At 37.6% G+C, this 24,915-nt stretch overlaps 1 protein-coding gene across 2 annotated transcripts in view; it reads right to left on the bottom strand.

Annotated features, from left to right (window-relative positions):
- LOC150094223 (MKI67 FHA domain-interacting nucleolar phosphoprotein) overlaps window positions 1–24,915 on the bottom strand; it is a 136,772-nt gene that overhangs the window by 73,557 nt on the left and 38,300 nt on the right. Inside the window, exon 1 of one of the 2 annotated variants that reach the window (XM_090412389.1) lies at window positions 9,473–9,661. The exons of the other annotated variant lie outside the window; for it this stretch is intronic. Coding sequence (XP_090268515.1) covers window positions 9,473–9,583 — 111 coding nt within the window. The 5' untranslated portion in view covers window positions 9,584–9,661. Of the gene's footprint in view, window positions 1–9,472; window positions 9,662–24,915 lie in introns of those variants that run through there. 2 annotated transcript variants of the gene reach the window in all.

The raw sequence follows: 24,915 nt of genomic DNA, 5'->3' as shown, positions 1-24,915 counted from the left end.
ATAATACTGAACCCTACACACACACAGTTTTTCTCTATTCATACATATATACCTATGATAGTTTAATGGGCTACTATTGACCTTCTGATGATAGGTCAGAAGGATCATCAAGCAATGACAATGTCAATGATAGGAGGTCCTCGATAAAAGGTTTTTGCCGAAACCTTTTGAACATCGTAATCAGACTTGAAGTCTTTGTATAGGCTCAATTACTTTCTGGTGCAACACGTTGTCGTCAATCGGAACACGTTTTCTGTTCATGTCTTCCACCTGCTAATTTAATGCCTTTTCCATTGTAGCTAAGAACTTATCATGCACTATGGTCTAACTTTTGCAGTTTCAGATGCAACAGCAAAACTAGCACGACTTTCTTTTTTTCTTCTTCATAATTTCATGGATAGAAGATTTGTTCCTACCGTAGATCTTAGCAATCTCAGCATTTTTCTTCTTTCCTCATGAAGTTGAGAACTTTCACCTTTTCACTTAAAGGAAAACAGTTTACAGCTTCTCTTTGGTATATCCAAACTGCCAGCATCACTACTCTTGCACTTTGGAATCATTATTAAATAAAATAAGGTTACTTGAACACAAGTAACCTGAACACAAATGGCACTGCAATACCACAGTATCTATTCTTATAGATAAGCTTATATGTTGGTGATACATAACTGTTAATTTTAAGGAAAGAACAACGTATATTATTATATTAACTAAATAACTTTAATTAATACTTCCAATAATTCGGTAATGTTACATTACCATCTTCAGGGAACATAAAAATTAATGAAATGTACACACAGGCACTAACACTGAGCAAAAATGGCTGAAGAAAACAACTGAAGTCAGTCCTAGAGTCCTAAAGGGTGCCACCTAGTGGGCCAAATTGGGTATTAATCTTGGCTGTTTGGGCTGATGTTCTAAGAATGCAAGCCTCCCATATTTGGGGTAGTCTCGTGCATCCAAATTTATTGAGGTTTGGGGAGTTTTTTAAGGCTGAGACTCATTCTAAGAATAATTTCTCATATTTAAACTTTCTACGGTGTAATAAGGAAGCTTTCTTCCAAAGTATTTTATGGCAGGTGTCCAAGGCATGGTCAGCAAGTCCTGAGTGGCTATAACGGTGGAAATGGATATAATTCTTAAGTTCAGATATCCTGATATTAGCAGTCCTGCCTGTTTGGCCATAGTAAGACAGTTTACAACTACAAGGGATCTGGTAAACTCCAGGTAGGTCTAGAGGAAGTGGCTGGTCCTTGGGAGAGCGGATAAGAGATGGCAATTTTTGATATGGTTTGTAACAAGTTGTGAAGTAATTTTTTTTAAGATTTTTGTTCACTTTTCAGAAGTACCACGAATATAAGGAATAGTGACAGAATTAGAGTAGTCCTTGTTGTGGGGGGGGGGGTTAACTGGTTTTAATATTTTTTGGATTTTATGGGGGTTGTATCCATTGGCTACAAAGGTGTTAAGAATATATAAATAAGTTCAGTAGTAAGGGCATTGTTATCTGAACTGATTAATTTTGCCCTGTTATATAGGGTTTTTATAATCCCATATTGTTGGGAGGGGGGATGGTGTGAACGCTGGTGAATGTATCTACCTGTACGTGTAGGTTTTCTGTAAATAAACTGAGAAAGCCAGGGATCCATTAGGCTGGCATGTAATCAGAGTATCTAGGAAAGGGAGATTGTTATTGTTTTATTTTTCTAAGGTAAACTGGATCCTGGGGTGTTGATTGTTTAGGTGTGAAAGGAAGTTTTCGAGTATGTCTAGGCCATGCGACCAAATAGCGAACACATCATCTACATAGCATAGCCAAACAATAGGTTTAAGTGGGCCGAGTTTAAGGCTTCGAAAGTCTCCATAAAGAAGTTGGCCAGAGGTGGGGAAAGTGGAGAATCCATGGCAATCCCCTCCATTTGTTTGTAGAATTTTCCTTGCCAAACGAAATAGCCTGAGTTCATGGTGAACTGAAATAGCGCTGAGATATCAGGAGGAAATTTGCTTTGGATGAGGTCTATATCTTTGAGTGGAACATTAGTGAATAAGGAGGAGACATCAAAACTGACCATTACATCAGTGTGTTGGAGTGAGAGGTTTTCTATACTGGCTTTAAAGTGTGCTGAATTTTTAATATGTGAAAGTGTGTTGCCAGTATATTGTGCGAGCACTTTGGCTAAATGTTTGGCTAATTTGTATGCGGGGGAATTGATGCCATCAACAATGGGACATAATGGCACATTCTATTTATGGATTTTTGGAAGTCCATATATTCTGGGGGGGTCTAGAGTTAAAAGGTTTTAGTTTATTAGTAATTTCCACAGGCCAAGAAGTAACCTTCTTAAGGAGCCTATGGAGTGTTCTGATTTGAGAGCTGGTAGGATCATATTCTACAGGGAGGTAAGGTAAGTAGACCTATCTAATAGCAAGGAGGAAAGCATATCTGTGTAGTTGTTTTATTTAGAACTACAGTGGCATATTTCCCTTATCCGCTTTAGTAATTATTATTTTACTGTTATTTTTTAATTCCTGTAGAGCTTTGAATTCTTCTTTAGAAAGGTTGCATTTTGGAGGTTTAGCTTTAGTGAGAACACTAGCTGCATCCAGTCTGATATTGTTGGCAATATGGTTGGGAAGGTTGCGGATATTACGTTCAAATTGAATCATTTCTTTAGAAGGGATTTTTTTCGGTGTTATAGCAAAGTTGTGGCCTAAGGAGAGTGCACTGATAGCTTCAGGCTTCAAGTTAGGGATGACAGGTTTATTACTGTGTTGAGAGGCAGTTCAGGTTTGCTAGCCGAGTTCTTTTTCAAACTTTCGAATTTTTTGATGTGCCAACAACATACTTCTTGGAATTCCTTATTTGCTGAATAATTAGAGATGTCGGAGAGGATCGTCCAAAGATCATCATTTAGCATAGAGGTAAGCTCTTCTTCTAGCATACAAATAGCCTCGTTAGTGTTGGCAAAGAAAGCGAGTAGCAATAATTTGCTCACGTGATAAAGTGAAGCTAGTATGTCCATATATGCGGAGAGCTTTAGGAGAAGTGAATCAGCGTTTCAATTTTACACAATTAGGGATAACATTATTATCCCTGCAGCGTTTTAGAAAGGCTAATCGATTCAGTTGTCTAGCGATCTTCAGTTTTAACTTGCCATATTGATGAGACTTGCGTGCGAAGGAATCTCTGTGGATTATACTTATTCTTGTAGATAAGCTTATACGTTGGTGATACATAACTGTACATAACATAATTGTGGACGGCATCAATTCCCCCACATACAAACTAGCCAAACATTTAGCCAAAGTGCTCACATAATATACTGGCAACACACTTTCACACATTAAAAATTCAGCACACTTTAAAGCCAGTATAGAAAACCTCTCACTCCAACACACTGACGTAATGGTCAGTTTTGATGTCTCCTCCTTATTCACTAATGTTCCACTCAAAGATACTTTGGACCTCATCCAAGGCAAATTTCCTCCCGATATCTCAGCCCTATTTCAGTTCGCCATGAACTCAGGCTATTTCGTTTGGCAAGGAAAATTCTACAAACAAATAGAGGGGACTGCCATGGGTTCTCCACTCTCCCCACCTCTGGCCAACTTCTTTATGGAGACCTTCGAAGAAAAAGCGTTAAACTCGGCCCACTTAAACCTATTGTTTGGCTACACTATATAGATGATGTGTTCGCTATTTGGCCACATGGCCTAGACACACTCGAAAACTTCCTTTCACACCTAAACAATCAACACCCCAGGATCCAGTTTACCTTAGAAAAATAAAACAATAACAATCTCCCTTTCCTAGATACTCTGATTACACGCCAGCCTAATGGATCTCTGGCTTTCTCAGTTTACAGAAAACCTACACGTACAGGTAGATACATTCACCAGCGTTCACACCATCCCCCCTCCCAACAATATGGGATTATAAAAACCCTATATAACAGGGCAAAATTAATCAGTTCAGATAACAATGCCCTTACTACTGAACTTATTTATATATTCTTAACACCTTTGTAGCCAATGGATACAACCCCCATAAAATCCAAAAAATATTAAAACCAGTTAACCCCCCCCCCACAACAAGGACAACTCTAATTCTGTCACTATTCCTTATATTCGTGGTACTTCTGAAAAGTGAACAAAAATCTTAAAAAAATATGACTTCACAACTTGTTACAAACCATATAAAAAAAAAACACCGATACTTTTATAGTTTACTATATTCGGCATGAAAATCTGATTCCAATCTTTGGGTTTCTTATTCGGTTTTAAAACAATGTGGAATTTAATATCCCCTTAATATAAATAATGCTTATATCGCTGAAATGAAGCCTATTGGCTCTTTATATTTAAGTAACTTAATGGTTGCACCTTTTTGACAACTCGTATAGCAGAGTATATAAGTTCTTTTCGCTATACCCTTTGGTATGTATTTGGTCTAGCTTACATTTCCTAGGAAATGTGTTTTTACATTATGGAAAATACCAAGAATAGCAATCAGAACTTTACCACCTTTGCTGCGAGTTGCCCGAGATTGTACTACATACTAGGACTACTTGCATTAGCTCACGCTAGTAATCGCCGATACTTTTATAGTTTACTATATTCGGAATGAAACTCTCTGATTCCAATCTTTGAGTTTCTTATTCGGTTTTAAAACAATATGGGATTTAATATCCCCTTAATATAAATAATGTTTATATCTCCAAAATGAAGCCTATTGGCTCTTTATATTTAAATAATAATATACATTGTTCTTTCCTTAAAATTAACAGTTAAATACCACAGTGCCATTTGCCATTGTGTTAATTTGTGAAATTCTATTTATTATTGAATAGTACACAGAAAGAGAATGACTAGAACAGAAATTATATGATACTAATAATTTAAATTTAATAAAAAAAATTGGTTGACAGTTAATCTGATATCTGAAATGGCTATTATGTGACTAACAGGCAGGTAGCACATACAACGTGGATATGCTGGACAAAAGGATGATTCACCTCCTAGGTGGGAAGGTGAGAAATTTAATCATGCTACTCAGAATGATGTGCAATTTAAAACTTTTGAATTGTTTATTGATGGAATTTTCCACTTAATATTTTCGGACCATGGTAACTGAAACCATTGATAAAGGGGGACTGCTGTGAGTGTCCTTTGCCTGGATGGCAGGGAAAAGATCGAGATGAAGAGGAAGAGATGGGTGGATTGATACAATAAAAATTGCCTTAGAAGACAGAAATATAACATCTTAAAGAATATCAGAGTTTTGACTGATAACAGATTAATTTGAAGAAAATTGTTAGTAGTGACTTGACTTTTTCATGTAGTACTATCATAATATCCTGTACACCACCTGAGGGTACATGTCAGGAATTTGATGAGGAAATGTATGTTGCAACTGTAGATACACCCAGTAAGATCATTCATTAACTCAACTACATATTCTTTATAACAAATTTCTGAACTAGTGTTTTTTCAATAACTTCCTTTTAAATACAGTTTTTACTCTTGTATTCTCCTCATTTTCTCTTTTACAGAGTGAAATAATGACAATAATAATAATAGTGGCATAAAAGTAACAGATCATGAATAAACTTGCTTTATTAGAAATAATTATAATATATACATTAGATGGTGTACCATCGTATAGTGCAGCAGTTCCAACAACAGTGCTGCCACATTCATACACTAATGGAAAATTTGTGTATGTATGAACTAATCAAAATCTAATGGAAAGCTTTCCGTTAGATTTTGGTACATTGCTACAGTAATTCATTTCCATTATTCTAGAAGAGAATTAGTGAGGTTGGTCACTAATGTTGGGAAATGCAGTCTGGCTGACAGGTGTTTGATGGGTTTGAGATCAGGTCTCTGTGAAGGCCATTCACCCATCTCATTAAACAATTCTTCCACAGACCTCACTTTTTTTGTATGGGGCATTGTAGTGTAATACAGGAAAGAACCTTCACTGAAATGATGCCATAAAGTTGGATGCACGGAATTGTCTAGAATGTCATTACAGGCCACAGCATTAGGATGCCCAATCACTATCAACCCCAAACCATGATACCTCCTTCACCAAACTTCACAGCTGGCATAATCCAGTTGTACAGATAGCTAGAGAGAGAGAGAGCTTTGTTCACTGAGAGTGGGGAAGCACAAAGTCAGGAAAACTGAAGAAATTGGATAGATGTGTGTGTGAAAGGGAATGAGGCAAATGAGTGTAAAGACCAACAAATGCAGAATCTAGTCTCTCATGCAAAAAAAATCAAATAGGGTAGTCAATTCAGGAAGTGAAGGTAATCATTGGGAGCTTAATGGGATGCTGCAGTTGCTATATATTAATGCTAGAAGTATCAGTAACAAGAGGGAAGAGTTTTTGGCATTAAATAGTGCAACCTTGCTAAATTATAGGCATCGGTGAACTTGGCTAACAGTCGATGATGTGGTTGCAGGGAGGATAGAGTAGACAGGACAGGAGGTGGGGTACTGCTGATGATAGCAGACAAATTGCAACCAAAAAGAGTATGAGTCAGTCATGCAGATGAAAGTTCTTTTGAGGCAATCTAGTGTGAAATTAAGGACAGCAAGACAAATGGAAAATTAGTTGCCAACATAGGCTAAGGGGTGCCAGGGATGATGTGGAAGATATACATCAGCAGATTAGTACAAGTGCAAGTAATTACTATGGAGGAATTCAACTTCAGAGACATAGATGGAAGGAAGAAGGATCACGTGGCAGGATGGAAATGGAATGTATATACCTATGAGAGAGAGAATTACATGAAGCAGAATGAGACGGAGAGGACTCAGGGATGTGAGAGCACTGGATCTGGTTACAGGATCAGAAGACTTGTCCATAACTAGGTTGGCTACAATGTCTCTAATTGGGGAAAATGATCATGTGGTCTTGACTTGGAGGGTAGCAAAACACACAGAAATTCCAGTTAAGGAGTATATGTGGAACTACAAGGTAGGTGATTATGATATACTTAGGAGACAGCATGAAGCAGTACAATGGCATAAAGATCTGCAAGGGAAAGATGTTCACAGTGCATTGAAGATAGTTAAGGGATATCTTGAAGAAGAAATATTACACTATATATCCAAGGTCAGGAAAATAAATTGGGTAGGAGTTAGATAAATGAGTATCATTAAGCAGGAGCTGCACACAAAGAAAATCTTGTGGAGGGTATATAAGTTGACCAGCTAGCTCATGAGCAGTACAATGATCAGGTAAGAAAGGTGAACAACATGGTAACAAAGGCAAAAATCAGATTATTAGCCGGACAGACAAAAGGAAATTCCAAAGAGTTTTTTCGTTATGTGGCAAGTAGGAGGAAGGATGACATGACTATAGAAGAATAAATTTAATGACTGCAGATGGTAGAGAGGTAATGGAAGCAGATGAGATTATTGAGCTAAGTGGTCATTTTGCAAGGGAATATCATCCAAGTGAAGATATTATGACAGATGACAGGGACTGACATGAAAACAGATGCTGAAGAATCGCAGGTACTTAGTATATTGCAGAATCTGAATGCAAATACAGCTGTGGGATTGGATGGGACATCGGCTTGTATTTTACAAGAATGTGCAGCAAAAATAATGATATCTTTGTCTAGGCTGTTTAAGTCTTGGCTCTGAAAAAGTATCAAGAGAGCAGAAGGAGGTCAAAATAATTCCTTTGCATAAAGGAGGATCTGTCTGTGGTAGCAAATTATAGACCAATTTACATCTCAGGAGTGGTGGAAAAAGTACTGAAAAAGTTGGTCAAAAAGAGAATTCAGGAATGGGTGGATAAGAATATGATATTCTATTAGGGATAGTCGTGTTTCAGTAATCTACTAACTTTTTATAATGGAGTGACAGCTGATTTGGATAAAGGGAATGACTACATTATGATACTGCTGAATTTTGCAAAGATACTACATGGAACTGTTATGTCAACTGCAACAAATGGATATGAAACTGGTGATATGGATAAAAGGGTGGCTGATGGACAGATACCAAAAAGTAGTATATGGAGAAACAGAATCCAGGAAAAGGCAGGTGACCAGTGGTGTGCCACAGGGCTCTGTGCTGGGGACCACTGCTGTTTAATTTGTACATAAATGATACAGGAAATAATTTGGAAGATATCAGTTGTTTGCTCATTATGTAAAGTTGGTTAGGATAATAGTTAATCAAGAGTATGTAGAGAGCTTGCAGGATGATTTAAATAGGCTGGCAGAATGTGCAAAACATAATGAATGTCAATTTAATGTGGAAAAGTGTAAATTTATGCATTTTGGGATACAAAGATTACAAGTGAGAGAAATCTACTCCAGGGAACTGATGAAGTCAGGGATATATGGGTGGCAGCAGTAGAAGATAGAGAGCTGAAGTTTAGACGGCATACTGTTCAAATTCCAAGGTAGCTCACAGGTTTACTTGTTTATTGAAGAACACACTAATAAGCAGAGATAAGGGAGTTATCATTCCTCTTTATAAAGCCTTCATGCGATTACATCTGGATTACTGTGCTCAGGTCTGGACACCTGTTTTCTTGGGGATGAAAGGTAGTGGTGGAGAGGATCCAGAGGCAAGTGACCAACATTGTCTGTGGAATGCTCCTATGAGGATAGGCTGAAGATTATGGCCTGTAAAAGTTGCTTATAAGCAATAAAGGGAGGATATCATAGAAACATTTAAGTTACTTAAAGGATTTTATAGGGATGATGCCAAGGAAACGTTTGTACTTGGCTAGCAGGGGAAGAACAAGAGGTCACGGAGTTTTCGTAGGGTTTAAAAAGGGCCCTGTGAACATACCTGGAGGCATTGGGCTAACCACCCTCTCATCCTCGAGTTACAGTTGTGAAGTCCAAGAATACTTGGAAAGGTCGTGGGCGCTTCAGTGCCTGTTAGGACCACTGATAGGATGGGATAGGTAGTGTTGTGTCAGGTAAAATATTTTCACCCGATGAATCCAACTTTTTCAGTACTTTTTCCACCACTCCTGAGATACTAATTGGTCTATAATTTGTTACCACAGACTTAGATCCTACTCTATGGAAAGGAATTATTTTGACCTCCTTCTGCTCTCTTGGTACTTTTCCACAGCCGAGACTTAAACAGCCTAGACAAAGATATCATTATTTTTGCTGCACATTCTTGTAAAATACGAGCCGATGTCCCATCCAATCCCACAGCTGTATTTGGCACACTCTCCCTCGATGAGTCTTTGGACTCCCTGGAGGTGTCAAATAATGATAATAATAACGAAGTGGTGTCTCTCCCCTCCTTTTTGTCCCCCCCTACTTTCACGGGGGACACAAGTCATCACAGTTTTCAGTATCGTTTCTTGTCTTTGTTAAGTTTGTATTAATACTTAATCCAAACAGAGTTGTTTACGGGTTAACTTGGTAAATGCTCAATACTCTGTAAAATCAAAATTCTACCAGAACGCGAGACTTACCTTCCTCTTTATTACACGAATATTCTCTTCATAATCTTTTTGTTTTTCAACTACTAAAGCCAGTTCGTCTGGCTGTTTAGTAGAACTTATAGAATCTCTTTTGCTATGCATATTTTATTAACTTGTTATGAGATACGACTAATTGAAGAAACACGTGGTCTAAATCAATATTTTAACTGACAATCGACATTCGCACTCGGTTGCCGCTAGGGTTAATACAAGAATTCACAAATATAATGTATTTATTTAGTTTGAATTTCGACCACAGAAGGTCTTATTTTCGCGTCAAACACGAAATAGAGGATATTAATCCTATTATTATTATTATAAGATCACTAAACTATGTGGTTTCTGCAGATCGTTCCCGTACCGAACACCAAACTACTAAAATGAATACACATAATCTTAACGAAATCCGTATGTTATGCTATAATGTGCTTTGAGGTTGTTATTAGGTTAATCCGACAGTGCAGAATAGATATTTTAAGAATAAGTGAACCAAGATGCAATGGCTTTTGAAAAAGAACTGTTGATGAATATCGCATACTGCCTTCAGGATCTGATGAAAAACAGGAAAGAGGAGTAGCGCTTATATACTGAGTGAAGAAAGAAGCAAAGGCTTTGTGAATTAGAAGCAGAAAAGATATCGAATGATAATGGCTCTATTATATTCAAAAGGTATACTATATTCAACACCTTATGTGACATGGAGCATGTAAAGAATAGATAAGTACGCATGGTGGCCAAGGAGAAAACAGCCAGACTAATAAAAGTCGAAAATATTACAGCCAGTAATCGGATCGCTCGATCCGGTGGTTAATTTTTCAAGAATTTTCCAGACGGTTGTTAAACCAAGAGTGGCGTAAACTAGAGCGAAAAGCACTTCACTCCATACTATGCAGTGGAATTTGTCCGATAAACTTGTATATGGTGATAAGAAAAATTGAGCGGGAGACGAGCTTATTTCGGCATTATTTGTGCTTCTTCCCCCACTTCCTCTAGCAATTTTACAGGAACATTATTTTTCAAAAAAAATTTACTTAATTTTGCCATGGCCACTTCTTAAAATAATAGCATTCCCATGCCCAACGCCCGTCAAACGATTTGGCGCTTCTACAATTGTCGTGAACCTAATAAAGTCATTACCCCTAAGAAGTAGCACCACAGATAAATTTAAGTCCGTGCTTGCTGCGTTCAGGGAGGAGAATCTCACAAAGAGTATCGAAACGTTTATTTGTTTATTTCTTTAAGGATATTTAAATTTATTTAAACTTTGTGAAATAGAAGACATCCTGGTTATATCAAATCAAACAGTTTCTTCAATGATTACAAGATATGTTTCGTAGGTGCATCCAGAGCCCGTAAAAAATAGCATTATAAATTTGAGTCTAGTCGTCACCTAGAGGAATTTTTTTGTAAGTATTTCTCTGACCAGTTCAGACTAGTCGATTTCTGGCACGGACAATTAGGGTTATTCCTCTGGAAACGGGAGACGAAACCATGCATCACCAAACATCGACCATAGAACTTGCGGTATTACAGATAATAATAAAACTATTAAGGTTTACGGCTCTAATATTTTGAAGGTATTTTTTTCACTTGGTTGTAATATAAATTAAAGATACCGTGGTTCAATCCTTTGAGTGTAAGCAAACAAAGTTTACGCGTGAAATATCTTCGCGACTAGGCTTCTTGTACATGGAGGCTAATGACTTCACATCAATTGCCTGAGTATCCCGTAATGCAAAGCACACTTCCTTTCAGACATGGATAATGCAGTGGCGTAGCTAGAGTTGTTGCCGCCCCTCTCAATACACCAAAAATACTACGAAAAGTCAAAACGAGGTATAGGGAAATAAATTAAAACAATATGTTTATTTTCGAAGTAAAACTTTAATTTCAACATTCTAAAATGTTATTTTTTTTTTGTTTTCTGTTATCAAAATCGTCGATGACATAACCAATGTCATCGACGATGATTTCATAGTAATGTAGGTAATTCTTAATCAAATTTTATTTAGAAAAACTTCTCTTACAACTAGCAACACATGACAATTGCGAGGAAAATTCGCAGTAGTATTACAATATTTGGAAATGAGTTCTCGAGATTGTATTTTAGAATTAAATGCAAAAGTTCAAAATGGTTCAAAGTGCCGCCCGGGGAGGACCGCCCCCCCCCCTAGCTACGCCACTGGGAAAATGCTACGCATTATGAGAAGAGACCGCTCTTCGGACCGGTTTTGACCTTCACTGAGGTCTCATCAGTGGAAGACAGGCCAGAAGAGATAAAAAGGTTGAAGTAATGCAGTAGTCATCAGAATGTATAATATTATATACGACCAAAAGGAGGTGTGCTTTGCATTATGGGATACTAAGGCATTCGATGCAAAGTCATTAGCCTCTACATACAAATAGCCTAGTAGTGAAGTTACTTTGCACACAAACTTTATTTGCTTACACTTGGATAAATAATTAAAACAGAATATAAATTCTGGCGTCATTAATTTTCAGGGCTATGAGGTATCGGCAGTTATCTTCTGTACTCCCCCCTCTCTCTCTCTCTCTCTCTCACTTGATTCATTGATTGCTTGTGCAGATTATGAATAAAGGCTTGAAGACTGGATTGGGGAGTCGCTGCCCACTAGTATTTAAACACCTAGTTTGAACACCTATTCTCTCTAGTGAATAAAAGGCGCTAAATGATTTATTTTTAGATATAAATTTCATAAGGAATGCCTTGCCTTGTGGCGCCGGCTGTATAGAAGATAGAGGCATTATGCATTTGTGTCTCTTCTACAGATACTTTAAAGAAGAGTGCTCTGCAAAATTAACAGTAGCCAAAACTCTTTTACAGTCTTCACTGCCTCCTCTTTCATTGCATCTACTTATGTTCTTTGGAACAGTCCCCCAACTCTGAGTTCTCCAAAGATTACAACCTTCAGTTGTTCAAGCAAACTATTAACCGATTCCTTTCTTCTGTTCCTCTTGCCCATACAGCACGAATGTGCTATAGGTTTTGTGGCCTTTCCTGCATGGATCAGATATAAAAAAATGATAAAGAAATTGAGGAGAGAGAAAGTGACTTACTATCGATTTCAAGTTCATACTCCAAAAGAGGTATGTTTCAGGGGCATCTGAACACTATGAAATTTGGAGTTTCCATAAGTGTAAATATCAGACGGTAGCCGGCGATAGGTTATTTTTTTACCAATTATCGAAACTGCCACACTCAAAAAAAAAAAAAAAAAAAAAAAACAGCTACGAATTTTCTAAGGGCACCAAACCTTTTGCTACTCTTCTGATATGTATGGCATGATAACTTTTTTAACTGATGGATTATACAGGGTGTCCCAAAATTCACGCAAGAAGTAATTTTGATAGAAAACACAGGTTTTTAATTAAAAATTGTAATTTCTTATTGATTCATCAAGTATACAGTATAGGGCTATGCATGGAATAGCAAATCGGGTAAATGGCCTCCACGGCTTTGCTGGCACATACGTACCCTTTTGTCGAAATTTTCCATGACCGTTTTGCATAAATGTGGCTGAATTTTGTTGATACAGCGCTCAATTTCCTCCTTCATAAACCTTAGACTTCAAAAAACCCCAAAGAAAAAAGTCCAACGGCGTTAAGTCACAAGATCTGGGTGGCCAATTCTGATCACCAAAACGGGAAATTACACGACCAGGAAATGACTCATGCAGTAATTGAATTGTTTCTCGGGCTGTATGGCATGTGGCACCGTCTTGTTGAAACCACATGTAGTCCACATCCATATCTTGCAATTTAGGCACAAAAAACTGGATTATCATGTGCGATAGCGAGCACCATTAACTATTATTGCCTTACCAGCCGCATTTTCGAAGAAGAATGGACCGATGATGCCTCCAGCCCAAAATCCGCAACAAACAGTGACACATTGTGAATGCATTTGTTTCTCAACAATCACTCGTGGATTTTCTGAACCCCAAATGCGACAATTTTGTCGATTAACGAAGCCATCAAGATGAAAATGAGCCTCATCGCTAAAGATGATTTTGTTCGAAAAATAAGCATCCACTTGTTGTTGTTCCATAATCCATTCAACGAACTCTCTTCGCTGTGTGTGGTCAGTAGAATTCAGTTCTTGAGTCAATTGAACTTTGTAAGCATAAAGATGCAAATCTTTCGTGAGAATACGCTGTAGAGAGCTTCTCGAAATACCCAATTTAAGACCACCGTGCCGAATTGATGTTCCTGGACTCTCAGCAACACTCTCACGAACTGCTTCGATGTTTTCTGTTGAAGGACGGCCAGAGTGTATAAGATCACTAATTAATCCAGTTTCCTTGAATTTTTTAATTAATCTTTTCACAGTTGATGAAGTTAAATCACTATTCCGGCCATATTTTGTACGAAAATTGCGAACTGTAGCTGCCAAACCTTCATTATTTTTAAAATATTGCTCAACAATGAAAATGCGTTGTTCTTTCGTGTAGCGCTCCATTTTTAATAACCCTGAATTGTCAGCTGTCACGCTGTCTTTTTTTTCTCGTTGGCAACACTTTACCACATAAATGGCGCTAAATTTAAATCTTTCGTGAATTTTGGGACACCCTGTACATAAAAAAAATCTTTTGGCGTCTTCTTATTCATAAAGAGTGCCCAGAGAAGGCGTCAAAAGATTTTAGTTATTGTATTTATATTTATAATTCATCCAGCCGCCGTAGCGCAATTGGAAGAATAGTGGAATATTACGCGCTTCGATTGGAAAAGACCTAGGTTGGATTCTTGTCGTGGTGAGAGGAATCCCTATATGGGCTTTTTCAGTTGAAGGTGAGTTAGCTGAACTCATACGGTCGTAGCAGAGTTTTTTCCTCTCGGAAACTCGGGTTTTTCATCCTGCGTACAGACAAGTCGGCCTTCAGAACACGCAGTTTACAGACAAAAAATACTTTGTTGGTGATGATGGGCGATAGATGGCAGTAGTTGGAGTATTAAGTAGTAATGGAGAGGATGAGATGTATTTAGCAAAGTAGAGTAGAGTAGTTTGCCCTCCCACGATGAGTCCTTGGACTCCGTGGAGGTGTCATGTAATAATAATAATCACTTAAAAATTTATCATTCCATGATCAATTGAATTTTTGGTGACTTCAGTAATGACTGATTAAAATCCTCCAAGAATTGCATACAATTTTGACTCACACCTTACTTCTTTAGTAAATATATCGTGGAATGAAACTAAATTTATTAAATAACACTTTGAAAGTAAAATATAGAAGTTGCCATACTTTCAACGTCCGCACGGTTAGCCTAGTAGCTTTGCGCTTCGCAACGATATGCCTGGGGAAGGAGTGCTCTAGGTTCGTATCTCGTCGGCGACGTGAGGAGCTTAAGGATCTTCCTCAGCCATAGCCAAGTTAGTCGCTCTTAGGCGTGGACAGCAGGGTTTTTTCCGCCAGTTTATCTGGGGTTTTTCATCCTGCAAGCAGGCAAACCAGCCCTATAAACACACAAGGTACAGTCATAAGATATAGTATGGCAAGGAAGGCAACGAGAAACCACCTTGCTCATAGAATAGAATAATACCTTCAACGAGATATGGGCTACAGACCTCCAGTGACTTTTTTCAAGCTGGAGTTATTTCTAGTCAGTTGAGGATATAAGTAAATCCGAAAGGGCCATAGCGTAACGAAATCCCTAAAATACATTATAATAGGACTAAACGTACTGGAATATGGAGGGAATTTCCTAAAGGCTGCTGTACTTTTTCATCCTACAAAAACAGCAAAATCGAATAAGGTCTCATATCATTCTGATGCTATACTAACGAAACCAAGTCCTAGAGAAGATTTGTACTTAGGTCTTTCCAGCTGAAAATCGAGACTTCCTCTAGAGAATTTCCATAGGAAAAAACCAATTGTCATACAAGACAGGATTCTAATCAAAGAGGAAAATGACAGGACTTCAGGAAATATCATCATACAATTACGCAGCATGTGGCAGAGGACTTCATTAACTGTCATTATTGCATCACTTTAATCAAAAGTATAGAGCCGAACAAATGAAGGTGAAATGAATGAATTAGAGGCATCTGGGTAAGAATACAGCTGAAAACTGCTTCCATTTTCTGATCTTAAACTTTGACACTTGTTGTGACTGAGTAGCGGGTTAAAAATTCAAGTTTTGTGACTAAAATTACGACCTGCCAGAGACACCTGAATGAACTGAACTATAATCGACTACAGGAGAATGATTTCTTCTTCAGGTGGTCTGCATTATGGTGCTAAAACATTTCCATAGGTCTCCTCCTATGTATTGAAAACATTCAATAATAAAATTTTCCTTTACTAATTTTATTTCATATATCTTTTCTGCAATTTACCAAAATCTGTAACCCAGATGGTGATCAAAATTAAAGTATCGCAGGAAACTGAAGAGTCTTAGAATCCTAATAGTAATAATGAAGCGGGAATTAAAGTTAAAACGATATCATGCTTATTTTGCAGCTTTTGGAGTCCAAATTATTGCGACAGTTACAAAAATATGTCAACGTACTCTTTTAAGCTACACTATTTTGTAGTGGAGAGGATTCAGATGTGGAAAACATACTGTTCGGCTGTGAAATGTTCACTATATATTATTATTATGTGACACCTCCAAGAAGTCCAAGGACTGATCGTGGGAGGGCACACTATATATATCAAAATGATCAAAATTAAAGTATTCTTGTTTAAGGCCTTAAGCTATGAAACTTTGTAGGAATACACTGTTCGTCATGTGGAAGCAATATCTGAGAAAAAAAAGGGACTGAAAGGTAGATTCTTGCCTCTGTGATTTGCTTTTTTAACATAATAATGTGAGAACAGAGCTGGATAAGGGTAATAACTACTGAGCTGGACTTGGGAAAGAAATTTGACAATATTCTGTTGGAGTTCAGTGTGGAATTCATAAACTGGGGCAATGGAGACGAACCATTCAAATGACTGCTACTTCTGCATGGTACAACCCTGTTTTGGGAAGCATCATGAGGAAAAAGAAGTGGACAATAGCGTACTCGAACATACCATCTGCTTTCCAACCAGTTCCATACAGCAAAGGATTTCTCATTCCTGAATCTCTGAAAAATTTTCCATCGATTCAGAGGACAATGAGGAAGGAGGAGAAACGATGTCAGGTTCTCCTGTGCCTTTCTGTCGGCCACAGTGCATCACCAATGCCATACATTCTCACACAAGAATTGAACGATCTGGAGCTGAGATCAAGCAGAATTAATATGATCAAGACTTCTACAATGGAATGTTCTCAAGGAAAATGTCCAAGTGACTTCATTTTACCCATGAGCAGTTTGCACCTTACTTCAGAATGGATGATAGCCTTGTGTTCTGCTACAATGTAGATCACATTATGAATGCTCTTTGAATCAAACACGATCCACACAAATGGCGACTATTCATAGACTCGTTAAAATTGAGTCTCAATGCGGTGTTGCTGCATAATGGAAACCAGCTTCCATTCGTTCCAGTCAGACATGCTGTCTACATGAAAGAAATCTACGATAACTTAAAACAGCTGTTTGGCTCTCTTCAATACAGCTGGCATCTCTGTGGTGACTTGAAGGTAATGTCTGTGTTGATGGGTCTGCAGCCAGGATATATGAAGTACTGTTGGACAGCTAAGCAAGGATGTTGCACTATGTGAAGAGAGACTAGCCTTTGAGGAAATCTCTGAAGATTGGAGAGAAGAATGTGCAACACCCAGCACTGGCAGAAATACACAAAATTCTGCTACTGCCCCTAAACATCAAACTTGGTCTGGTAAAAAACTTCGAAAAAGCCATGGACCAGACTGGATCAGCTTTCAAGTACCTGGCTGAAAAATTCCCTTGCCTCAGTGAAGTGAAAATTAAAGGGAATTTTTGCGGGTCCTCAGATCCCAGAACTCTTCCTTGACAAGATATTCAACAACCTACTACAGGGTGGTGAGAAAAAAGCATGGGACGTATTTCGTCTGGTGCCAGCTAACTTCCTTGGAAATGTCAGAACAGAAAACTGGTTGAGGACATGTTTTTCTCTGTATCACAAACTTGGCTGCAATATGTCCTTAAAAATACACTTGCCCCATTCCCACTTGGATTTCTTCCCTGACAACTGTTGCATGGTTAGTGATGTGTAAAATTTTTTAATCATTTCTCCATCATTGCAATTTCTTGATGAACATTTCCATCTGGAAACTGCAACAATGGAGAAATGATACTACCAGGGAAAGTAGTCCACATCCATGTTGGCTGACTATTGTTTGACGCTCACTAGAGATGATTCTGAGCAGCTATACAAGTGACAGGCAAAGCAATGTCGGATGTAGAAGCAGACATTCATCGATATATGTGATAAGTATGCATTATTCTATTATATAAAAGAGACTATTGCAGATCTCTCACAACCAATAGTCAATTTTGCATTTTCAAAATTGGTTATATTCAGCACCTTGAAATCTATAAGAAATGACTAAATTAATCTGGGGGAGGGGCACGACTTTTGTAAAATTTTGTTGTCCAGTGTAATTGGTCCTCTGTTTAGTTTTTTACATCTATGATAGAGGAAATGGTTTGATGGGATATATAGTTGTTTACTGATAATGCAAAATTGGGAAGGTCAATAGTAATTGATGTAGAGATCCTGCATATGACTTAAATAGACTGGCAATGTGAGCAAAGATAAATGGCTGACAGTTTAATGTGGCCAAGTGTAAGATGATGCACTTTTAGAAGAGATCACAATCAACAACAACAACAACCATGGGTTCAATGCCCGTAGGTGTCTGATGCCGTCTTGATAAGATTCTTCCACTGCATTCTATTTTGTGCAAGATTACTCAGTTTATGTATGGTTTCCACACCATTTGACGATGTCATCACCCCTTCTCTGTTTTGTCTTCCTCTTTTGTTCTTTCCTTCAATCATTCCAAATAGCAACGTTTTTAATTTTCTCTCATCGTTCATTCTACATATATGGCCAAATAGACGTAGTTTGCTTTTAATTATTTTCTGTATCAGGTTTTCTTTTGGTTGTATTCGTCTATAGATTTCCTCATTGTTCACTTTCTGTATCCAGCTTATCCTCAGGATCTTTCTATGGCACTTCCTCTCGAATGCTAATAACCTCCTTTCAGATTCTCCAGGAATACCCGGCCTCACATCCATAGAGCATGCTGCTGAAGATACAGGTTTCTACAATGCAGTTTAGTGTGTATCTTTATAGCTCGGCTCTTCCATATTTTGTCCATGGCTTTTAAGATAGCTGTTGCTCTGGCTATTCTAATTTTTACTTTTTTGGGGGGGGGTCCAATTCATGCATCATGTGGCATCCAAGATATGTGAAGTGTTCCACATTTTCCAGTTGAAATCCTTCAATGGTAACTTTGTTCAGTAACCCCTGCTGTCTGAATATCATTGTTTTAGTTTTTTCAAAATTTGGAAATCTGCAAAAATCTCTAGTGGTGGAGAAATTGCTTTTAGTTCTTTGATTACTTCTATTGCAGTATTATTTAGTTGATCTTTATATAGTTCACTGCAATTTCTTGTCCATCAATACTTTACCATCTTCATCTTTGACTGCTACTGATCTTGTTTGCCACTTCCTATTGACATTTCTTACAAGTTTATTGAAATACCTCCAGCTTCTTCTTTAATCTTATCCAGTGTCCTTCCCAGATGTGTGATAAAGATGGTTGGTGATATTGGGTCCCCTTGTCTTGTGCCTAACCAATCTCCAGTCACACCTACTATTCTGCCTGTTGCTTGTGCTTGGTTGTTTATATCTTTCAACAGGCAAATCAATTTATTGTCAACACCATAGTGTTGGATCCTAATTCTTCTCAATCTGTACCTTGGATCCGACATTTAGTTATTACGATGTTCTTAACCTAAAAAATAATTGCTAGTTGATTTCTAATACAAATATAGAGAAAATTTATATTTATAGACTGTGCCACTCTATATCTGAATTAGTTCAAGAATTGAAGATAAATCAACCCTCAACTATTTCTCCTTAATATATATACTGGTCGAGTATATTTAACTAACTTAATTCACCCGCTTTGGTTCGAATATTTTATGAATGGTGCAGTAAAAGAGATTCAGGCAAAACTACAACTTTTGGTTAACAAAAACAAACATTTAATTTTAAAATCACAAATTTTACACTTAAGTTTAAATCAGTAATTAAGATATAACAAACATTTTAACTCCTCAGGTAAATTCAATCATTCAATTCATACAATGGGAAATCTGATGTCTCTATAATAGTCTTCTCAGAGTTCCTTAAGTTCCAAATACAACAAAATTTGCAGTAATACCTCTTGACAAACAAACACTTTTAAATATACACTTTAGCTAACTTCCTCAATAGTTACTGTTAATATAAGGAAATTCTAGGATGAAACTCACACACTTCTCTGTATAGAAATATTAATGGTTGGAATAATCTTACCGATAATCTTCTATCTTCATCTACTTATACATATACACTTTTTATAACTGTAAACACTTTAAACAGTAAACGGCACTCATTAAATAAATTCTTCTAAGCAATAACTGAATTAATCGTCGGTCACTATACACATAAACAAACGTTGTTGCATAAAGTACTACTGATCACTCATGAAATAGGGCAACACAATAATTCCTTAACTTTAGGTTTTATATGCACAGTTGTTCACTCTTCCGGCATTCAATTAATTCTTAGACACTACAATTCTAAACACAGCTATCGGTATACTTCAACTTTACAGTGCTACTATTCTTTAGTAACTTCGTGCTTTGCTTCAAGGTCCTGTGTGTCCTTGAAAGGTCGGCCCTGAAATTAAATCTCAATTCAAGTATTGCTAGTCTATTTAGTAGTCACACAGCTGTCTTCCGTAGCTATAATTGTTATTCTACAACTTATTAGCTAACTGCCTCTCGACTAGTAGACTTTATTTAGCTGCTTGAGTGACTTGCCGACTCGCTATTATCGCACTGTGATTCCCGAATGCTGAATGCTCCGATTCCAACCTAATGCCAATCCTCTCTTTTCTCTCTCTCTCTTTTAAATTCCTATAAATTCAGCGTTCATCGCTTTTTATATCCATTCTACCCGCCTAAATTGTTCTCCTGATTTCTTTCTAAAACTCTTTTCAATAAACCTCATGTGGTGTTCCAAAACAGGCTGCTCACTTACATACGTTTCCATGACAACAAGACAAAATATAATAAAATTGAGCTATTACATAACGTTAAACTTTACAAACAGGAATAAATAGAGAATATTTACATTTCAAATAACGTGCAGTTAAATTATCAAATACAAGTTCTTATAATATTAACATAGTAATAAATAAAATAGCTTAATAATATTTAATACCGTCTTTTCATTATTGATACATATATCTTAATTAAATAATTAAATATTAGACAAAATTAAGGTAGTTATATGAATATTAAATTATAAACAAGTGATTTACATTAAATAATATTTACAAATGTAGCCTTTGCCATGGTGGATTATATTGGATTCTGAGGAGAGTATTAATAATTTAAATTTCTCTTCATTCAGAATCCAACAATAGGATTCAAGACAGCCCATGTTATATTTTGGTCAATATTATCAAATGCTTTTTTGGAAGTCCACAAAACAGCAGTATATCTTTTTGTTCTTTCTTCGAGCTTTCTCTGCTATTAGTCTTAGTGCGAGTATTTGTTGCACTGTACTTCAATCTTTTCGAAATCCGGCTTGCTCATCAGGAAGATGTACCTCTATATGACCCTTCAGGTCTGTAAGTATTTTCATCAGCGCTTTGCCAAGATGACTCCTTAGTTGAATAGTTCTGTAATTGGTGCATTCTAAAGTACTTGGTTGTATGAAGAACAACCAAGACCGATTTTTTCCACTCTTCGGGGGCATACCCTGATCTCCATATTTCATTGCATTGCTTATGCATTTCTTTTACAACCAGTTCTCCCCCATATTTTAGCATCTCGTCTATTATGCTGTTATTTCCAGGACTCTTGTTGTTCTTGAGATGTTTTATAGCCTTATTCACCTTCTCTTCCAAGATGTCATTTTCAAAAATTTCTACTGGTGGAGAAATTGCTTTTAGTTCTTTGATTACTTCTGTTGCAGTATTATTTAGTTGATTTTTATATAGTTCACTGCAATATCTTGTCCATCTGTGTATGATTTCAGTCTTGTCCATCAATACTTTACCATCTTCATCTTTGACTGCTACTGATCTTGTTTGCCACTTCCTATTGACATTTCTTACAAGTTTATAAACCTCTCTAGTTTTGTGTTCTCCACAGTACTGTTCAATGTCTTTGCACTGGTGCTCCAGCCATTTGGCTTTATCAGATCTTGCTACTTTCCGTACTTCTCGCATTTTTTATGGTATAACTAGTATGCTGCCTTATCTCTTTTAAGTTTCAGTTCTCTTTTCTCTTATACCAATTTCAGGGTTTCCTGAGTTATCCATCTTCTCTCTTTCAGGAATTACTTCCTCTCCCACTTTTTTATTTATTTTTTTATTTTTAAAGTACTGTAATCAGTCATTCTGCTCTTGTGCTTATATTTTGTTTTTCGCTTGTGGTCTTAACCTTAGTTTCCAGTATGTTTTGCTATGCTGTTCTTAGCCTGTCTTCATTTAGTCTTGAGATGTCTCTAGCCTTTTGGAATTTTCCTTTGTATTTCTGTTTCAGTTTGTCTTATATTCGCAATCACTAAGCGGTGGTCCGAATCAATATCAGCTCATTGGAATGATCTGCACTGTTGAACTGATGTTCTCTAGTTCTGATATATTAAATCAGGTTGATCATATTCCTATGCCTGCCATCGAAGGAGTGCCATGTCCATTTACAACAATCTTTTTGTTGGAATTTGGTATTGCAAATCATCAAGTTGTTATCAGTAGCAAATTCCAGAAGCATCTCTCCACATTCATTTCTTTTTCAATATCCAAATTTTCCCATTAGGATCAATGCCTTATAGAATGTTATTTCTGCCAATCTTTGCAATCCAGTCTCCTCCAACGATGAGGATATCCTGCTTCGGTACCTCATCAATTTCTAGTTATAGATCTCTAAAATCTTTCACTGTCTTAATCTGCACTTTCCACAGTGGCCGCATATACTTGAATGGTCGTGATATTAAATGGTTGGGCACTGAATCATGCAACTGTTATCCTTTCAATAACTGGTTTGTATCCTATCATTGCCTGATAGGCCTTGTTACTTAGCAGGAAACCTATGCCTGCTTTATGCTTACTTTCTTTTCCTGACCAGAGAACTCTTCCACCATTTGTTTCTCCTGACAGTGTCCACCTTATTTCTGAAATATCCAAGATGTCGCATCTGTATTTCTTCATTTCTTTTTGAAGCAACTGCAATTTTCCAGTTGCCCATAGTGCACGGACATTCCATATACCTATCGATATTCCATCCTTTACAGGCTTGAATTTTATTTTTTTTGTCTTTGTTTTCAGTAGCTGATTTTTCAAACCAATCCTGATTGCTCGATTGGGGATGCGGACCTTGTTTGACCGGGCGCTGTCTGAGCTGGTATGTCTTTTCTCTTGTTCTTTGGCATCAGATTTAGAAGAGATCACAAGCTGTGTATTAAATCAATGGAAAAAAACTGCAGGAAATTGATGAGGCTAGGGGCCTAAGGATGATTGTGAACAGGGAGTTGAGGCATACTGCAAAGGAGTCAAAAACAACACATCAGTTTATGTGGTTGTTGGAGAATACACTTACAAGCAGGGATAGGAAAGTCATTCTTCTTCTTTATAAGGCCATATCTGGACTACTGCATGTAGATCTGGTCATCCAGATTCAATGGAGATGAAGTAGCAGTGGATCCAGTGCCGAGTGACAAAGATTGTGGTAGGTGCATGGAATGCTCCCTGTGAGAACAGATTGGTCTATGGGTTTCAAAACTGACTAATAAGCAAAAAAAAAGAGGAGATATGATAGAAACATATTGTTATTGTTATTTGTGACACCTCCAAGGAGTCTGAAGACTCATCGCAGGAGGACACCTACTGTACAACTCTCCTTCTACACTACTACAAAGAACCTCTACTACCAATCACCTACATCAACACCATCTACTGCCCACAACCACCACCACAGCTAGTATTTATTATTATTATTATTATTATTATTATTATTCAGGCCTCCAAGGAGTCAAAAGACTCATCGAGGGAGGTCCTTCCTAAGACATAAAGTCTGTCAAGACTCATCGAGGGGAGGTCCCCCCCCTGAGAAACACAAAGTTTATCATACCACTCTTTAAAGTCACTGACCGTTCTCGCTCCCACCACTCCATCAGGCAATGCATTCCACGGCTCAACCACCCTCCACACAAAGAAACCACTCCTTACCCTCTTGCTCACAGTTTCCTTTCGTAACTTCCAGGGATGGCCTCTTGTCATCACTCCTTCCTGCTGATCAACCAAGCGAAAGAACTCCCCAGTGTCAACCCTGTAACCACCTCTCAACAGTTTAAAAGTCTCAATCATATCACCTCTCCTTCTTCTATCTGCCAAACTCTGCAGTCCACATTCTCTCAGCCGATCCTCATAACTATCATTGTACAGTCCTGAAACCATCTTTGTCATCCGTCTTTGTATCCTTTCCACAGTTAATTTATCCCCTTCAAATCCTGGGGACCAAATCTGAGAACAATAGTCTAAGTGTGGTCTGATCAGAGACTTATACAACGGAATGATAACCCTCTTATCTCTGCAGGTCAGTGTCCTTCTCATAATAGCAGCAATCCTCTGTGTTACCTTCACCACCTTTGCAATATGTCCCCTAAACTTCAGGTTTCTATCAATCATCAACCCCAGATCTCTTGTCTCCCCTACTTCCTCCAGTATAACTCCTCCCAGAGAGTATGCAGCATCCCATCGATGTTTCCCAAACCTCAAGACCTTACATTTTGCTGCATTAAACTGAAACCCCCATTCATTTGCCCATCTATCTAGCTTATTTAAATCCTCTTGCAGGGCTACCACATCTGCGCTATTACTAATAATCCTTCCCAGCTTCGCATCATCCGCAAACAACTGAATATCCCCCTGCAATCCACTGGCTATGTCATTGATATAAAGGTTAAACAATATCTGTAAATTGCTTGTGTTCTGAAGGGCCGATTTGTCTGTATGCGGGATGAAAAACCCGAGTTTCCGGGAGAAAAAAACCCTGCTACCTCCGTATGAGATTGGCTAACTCACCTTCAATTGAAAAAGTCCATATAAAGATTCCTCCCATCATGATGAGAATCAAACTTAGGCCTTTTCTAATCGAAGGGCGCAACGTACCGTCGTTCTTCCAATTGCGCTACGGAGGCACTCAATATGTTGTATAAGTTTTATAACATATAACATATATATAAGAGTTTTACAGAATTGACACAGAAGACTTT

The sequence above is a fragment of the Typopeltis vanoorti genome, chromosome 22, assembly GCF_054136105.1.
Source record: "Typopeltis vanoorti isolate ZY-2024b chromosome 22, IOZ_Tvanoo_1.0, whole genome shotgun sequence".
Lineage (NCBI taxonomy): Eukaryota > Metazoa > Arthropoda > Arachnida > Uropygi > Thelyphonidae > Typopeltis > Typopeltis vanoorti.
The sequence above is the reverse complement of the archived record's forward strand: the minus strand, read 5'-3'. Positions and strand labels throughout refer to the sequence as shown.